The sequence below is a fragment of the Myotis brandtii genome, unplaced genomic scaffold (assembly GCF_000412655.1).
Source record: "Myotis brandtii unplaced genomic scaffold, ASM41265v1 scaffold157, whole genome shotgun sequence".
In the NCBI taxonomy this organism is placed as follows: Eukaryota; Metazoa; Chordata; class Mammalia; order Chiroptera; family Vespertilionidae; genus Myotis; species Myotis brandtii.
The window spans coordinates 4508432-4513778 of record NW_005355708.1 but is presented as its reverse complement, the minus strand read 5'-3'; the positions used below and the strand labels follow the sequence as shown (position 1 = coordinate 4513778).

The 5347-nt window shown below is 61.5% G+C and overlaps 1 protein-coding gene across 3 annotated transcripts in view; it reads left to right on the top strand.

Annotated features, from left to right (window-relative positions):
• RARA (retinoic acid receptor, alpha) overlaps positions 1-5347 on the top strand; it is a 49711-nt gene that overhangs the window by 39162 nt on the left and 5202 nt on the right. For all 3 annotated transcript variants that reach the window (XM_005861856.2, XM_005861857.2, XM_005861858.2), the window contains 2 exons: positions 2566-2714; positions 3997-4138. In XM_005861856.2, coding sequence (XP_005861918.1) covers positions 2566-2714; positions 3997-4138 — 291 coding nt within the window. The remainder of the gene's footprint in view (positions 1-2565; positions 2715-3996; positions 4139-5347) is intronic.

Sequence of the window (5347 nt, the reverse complement as noted above, 5' to 3'; positions counted from 1 at the left end):
GGCCAGGCTTCCTGGGCCGGTGCCAGCCCTGCGCTGGGCGCTGGAACTTTGAGCTGAGAAGGTGTGGTGCGCCTGCAGCCTCGTGTTCCTGCTGGAGAGAGATTTGTGGGCTGGGGCCTCTGGGGAGGGAAGTGAGCGGGGAGGGGCCAGGCATGGCCGTCCTTCCCCCAGGGGTTGTGTGGATGGACGGACGTAAAGCTGTGTCCTTAGAGCGCCCCGTGCCTTCCCAGGCTGCTGGCTGGAGGCCTGAGCAGGTGGGCACTGGGCCCGGACTCTGGGTGCAAAGGGCACACTGGGAAACCTGAGCTGTTACCTGGGTGACAGGTGGGGTGTGCTGGAGGTGGGGGTGCAGACCATGTTATAGCCTCAAAGGCAGCCAGCCTGCTGCCGGGTGGGTGGGGAGGAGGCCTCACCCAGACCAAACTGTACCCCACGCCGGCCGTCTCCCCTAAGCGCAGTGTTAAAGAGCACGTTCTTTCAGCCCCACAAACACGCTCCGGACTTTGCCTGAGCTCCGAATTTCTACAGACCTTTGCCCCGCTGGTCTGACTCTGACCTGAGAACTGCCGCTCATCCTGGTATCCTGTGTGTCTCCCCGCGCTCCGCCTCCCCTCCTCCGTCCCACGCTGGACTCCAGAACTTCCCCTCCCCTGTCCTTTCCCCCCTCCAGCCTGGTCCATTTCAGAGGGGGGCTAAGGGCTGATGGGGAGGGGAGGCAGGTCAGTGCCTTCATCCTCTGCTCCTTGGAACGAGGACTGGGATTCTAGGCCGCAGCCCCTCCACCACACCCCCGTGTCCTTGACACCCCCCACACCAGTCTGGATTGTCTATTGTTACTCCTTTTACGTCTTGGAAAAAGTTAGCACAACAAAGGGCTCCTTTGTCGCTCACCCCTCTGCCTCCTGGCCTCATCCAGGCCCCCCAACCCTGCCCCCCACCCCAGCAGCTGTTCCCAGGCCTCCTGCCCGTCTGATTTGCTTGTCTGGCCTCCAGGAGGGTGAGGTGGGGCAGACCGGGCTAGGGCAGTTTGGTGTTGGGTGAGGGCAGGGAGGTGAGGGCAGTGCAGAGTCTGTGGGCTGATGGGGGTATGGGCGTCCACGGTTTCTTTGCTGTGGGCTGGTCTCTGGGCAGGCACGGGACATGGGGCCACAGCAGTGCCGGTCAGCCAGGCTGACCAGGGAAGTGGTGCCCAGGCCCTGCTAAGAGCCAGGAAAGCCCTGCCAAGGTTGTTGGCCTGGTTCCCTGTCATCAACCTCCTGGCCATCCGTGGTGTGTCTGCAGGTACGGGGGAGGGTGGGAGCATGCAGCCAGCCCCCAGTGCCCAGGCGCTGCTTTTCTCTGTGCCTGGACTGTGGGGCCAGGTGACTCATGGCTATAAGGTGCTTGGGCCAGGAGCTCTGGGCCCTTTTGAATGCCAGAGCCTTGTTATAGCCTTGTGTGCTGGAGTTTGGGGTGAGACGAGGTAGGCTTCTGGGGTGTGGGAGGTGGTAGGGATCTACCTCTTGGGGAGGCATCCTTGAGTTTGGACAAGTGGACTTGGCAAGGCCTCCGGCGGATGCTGGGTGGTCCCTTGGGAGTCTGGGGTTGCTTTGGTCACAGTTCTCCATCCAGCACAGTGTACCCCCTGCTGCCCGGGCTTTAGGCACAGACGGCCCCCACCCAGACCAACCCTGTCCTGCCTGGGGTGATGGGCATGGGGCCAAGCACTGGGGAGGGTTTGGCTAGTGAGGGCTGCCCTGCTGGCTGGGTCAACCCTCCTGGCTGCCCTATTGGAGCTGAATAGCAGGAGGGGAGGGGGTAGTAACCCGGACATAGTATTGAGGCCAGACAGACAGAGCATTGATGGGAACAGACCCCCCATTGTCATGCTGCTCCCCCGAGACTGGGCACCCAGAGCAAGGGGCTTCCGGGGCCCCTAGGGACTCCTCTCCTTGTCTCCAGGGAGTCCCCCCTGCTTATCAGGAGTCCCCGCCTGCTTCGCCCTAACATTTGCAACTTTTCTTTGCTCACCGCGCCTTGAGTCCCTGGCCTGGGATTGTTTGGGTGGAGGAGGGGCTGTGGCTGCTGTCAGAGAGGAGGGGGGAGCGGAAGCCGAGGGGGTGGGGGAGTGGCCGCCTTTGAATATCCTGTTGACCCCAGTTTCCTCTGCCCCTAGCTTGTGTCCTCTTCCCTCCCTCCTCACGGGCCTTAACTCCTTCCTAACTGGGGAGACGGGTCCAGGCCGCCCAGATGCCAGGCTTTAGCACCAGGCCGCCTCCCACCCCCGCTGCCCAGGTGTAGCCGTGTCCACATACAAATCAGACCTTGCTGGGTGTGAAGGTGGGGTCCTGGGCAGTGGATAGGAGTGATGGGGTGCTGATGGGTTCATTGGCAGCCGCATTCCCCACGTCTGGCTGGGGAGTCCCCGCTCTCCTGAGACGGTGTTCCTGCCCCTGAGTTTGAATTCTGGCAGCTGTGGTGAGGCTGGGAGGGGCTCCTGGGAGGGGTCTGGAGGCAGGGTGGGCGGGCACGGTATTAAGGATGGCAACCTGGGTCTCTAACTGCCCCTCCCTCTTCTCTCTCTAGCCATTGAGACCCAGAGCAGCAGTTCCGAAGAGATAGTGCCCAGCCCTCCCTCGCCGCCCCCCCTCCCCCGCATCTACAAGCCTTGCTTTGTCTGCCAAGACAAATCCTCAGGCTACCACTATGGGGTCAGCGCCTGTGAGGGCTGCAAGGTGAGTTGAGTCATTGGGAAAGGCAATCCTGATGAGATAAATGGACTGTCCCCACTGCCATGTCCGGGAGTATGCTGCTGGGGGTATAGGGGGGTGTCCCTGAAGCTTCTGCACTTGTTCCTATGTGGCAGGTCGCAGCAGCCTTGGAGGAGGGGAGGAAGCCTACAATAGAACCCCCCCCAGGGATGAGCAGGGGTTCCCCCAAACCAAATAGGTCCCCTCCTGCCCGAGCTCCTCTCCCTGTCCATCCTCCAGCTGGCAGGGCATAGATCTGCTCTGCCACCGCTGCCCAGGTTGCCATGGTGAGCTGGCTGCCGACTGGCTCTTGGCTGGGGACCCAGGAGGCCTGCCCCCAGTGGCCCTGCCTGAACCTCCCCATGGCGGCCTGGCAGGAGGCAGCCAGGAGCAGGCGCCTTGCCTTGGCCTCTCCTTCAGATGCTCAGGCTGTGGGCTCCCCCGTGTCTGGCTGCATGTCCCTGCGCCCACGCTAGGCTCCAGGGTACAGATGTGGTTGCCACCTTCCCAGCGGCTGTGGGCATGGCCTCTCCTCGCCTCCCAGGGCCTGAGCCTCTGTACCTGTTTCTGCCCCAGAGGTTGGGGCTCAGAGGCGGTACAGTTTTAGGGGCTTGGCCTCCAGACTGCCTCTCAGCCTGGAGTAGCTGTCCCCAGTTGTGGGGCCAAGATCAAGGGCAAAGCAGCAGGCCCCAGGGTGTGTGTGTCTGCCTGTCCTGCCTGTCCCTGGTCTGTCATGTCTCTGGTTAGCCCGTGTGTGGAGGAGCCCCTGACCAGCCTGGTTCACCCATGATCAGGCTGTACACATCTCCCCGGTTGGCAAGGGAGAGTGTGTGCGTCTCCATCCCTCCAGCCAGCCCGTGTGTGTCCCCGCATGCCTCCTCCTGCTTGTGTTCTCTTCCTGGGCTCTGAGCCCAGGGCTGAGGGTTCCAGAGCTCTGCCTCTCTCCTCTCTAGCCCCATCTTCCCCTTTTCCTGACTCACTGGCAGCCCTGAGGTCCTTTTCCCAGGGAGGAAGGGAGCAGGGTCTGTGGGTGTGGGTCGGGGGAAGACCTCTGCGAGCTCGCAGTGCAGGGGCAGGCCCTGCCGTTCTTGGGGAGCATCCTAGTAGGTGAGCCCTTCTCCCACCTTATCTGCCTGCTCAGGTAGGCGATGGCCAGAGGCTTGGGAGCAGCAGCGGCCTGGCCTCCTGTGCCCCTGGCGAAGGCCCCAGGCTGGTATGGCTCCCACTGTGGGTGTGGCTGATCTGACTCCCTCCCCTCCATACTCAGGGCTTCTTCCGCCGCAGCATCCAGAAGAACATGGTGTACACGTGTCACAGGGACAAGAACTGCATCATCAACAAGGTGACCCGCAACCGCTGCCAGTACTGCCGGCTGCAGAAGTGCTTCGAAGTGGGCATGTCCAAAGAGTGTGAGTGCCAGGGGCCAGGGGCCAGGCCACCCGCTAATCAGGCCTGTGGTGCTCCTAAAGGTAGGGGAGCGGGTGGCGGAGTGTGGGTGTGTGTGTAGGGATGTGAACTTGCACACCCGTGGTATGGTGTGTGGGCTCATGGCTAAGGGTGGTTTGTGTATAGCTGCAAGGACCTTGTCTGTCTGCACATCTATCTGTGTCCATTGCAGACACCGTTCCTGTTTGCACACGGCTGGCTGTGTGTGCTCGTGTGTCTGCTGCAGGCCAGTGGGCTTCCAGGCCCTGCTGGGCTTTGGGGCAGGGCTCAGAAGTATCCCCAAGTCCCTTCGGATTGTGCATCTTAGGGAAGGGCCTGTACTGAGGGTGTGTGTGAGTGTGTGTGTGTGTGTGTGTGTGTGTGTGTGTGTGTGTTGGGGGGCGTGCGGCTGGCACAGGGATCTAAAAGCCATTGTCCAGTGATAGAGCCTGGGCCCTAGGGTTTCAAGAGAGAATCAGAACATCTCAGATCCCTGAGGGATGGGGGTTTCCAGTTTGGGCTCAGCTGAGGCTGGATGGAGGGAGGAGGGAGGGCTGGACAGGGAGACCCTCTTGTGTTGAATCATGAGTGTTGCCGTGGTGACCAGTGATTGATGATGTCAGAGATAAATGACGCTGACAGACGCCTCCTTGTCTGCGTGGCCGTTGCCATGGAGCCTGAGCCTTGGGGGATGGGGTGGGGGAGGGGGTTGCAGGACCCCCTAGCCCTTTGTAGGTTGGGCAGTAGAAGAAGAAAGTGGGGAAGGGGTGTGGGGGGACCGAGGGGTCCTGCATCACACTGCCACCTCCCGCCACGGGAGGCAGGGGCTGCCTCGTGAGGAACCCAGGAAGTGACGGCTCCATGCCGCATAAGGGGTGACACCTTGGGACCTTCAGGGCCCAGCACTGCCTCCTCCCTCTGCTCCTGCCACCTTCCACTCCCAGAGCTTTCCGGTGCAGAAGGACCAGGGTGGGGACCCCTCTCCCTCCCACCGCATCTCCCCCTTTCCCTCCCTCCCTCTGGCTGCTCTGTGCCCCGGAGCTGAGCAGCTGCCATTTCAATAGAATTAAAGCTTCCGAATGATAAACGTCTTGTCACAGCTGCAATTTTCTCTTCCCAAATTATCCCCCCACTCTCCCTCTCCCTTCTTTCCCTTGCACTTTATTGAATTTGCAGAATCGACATGAGTGATC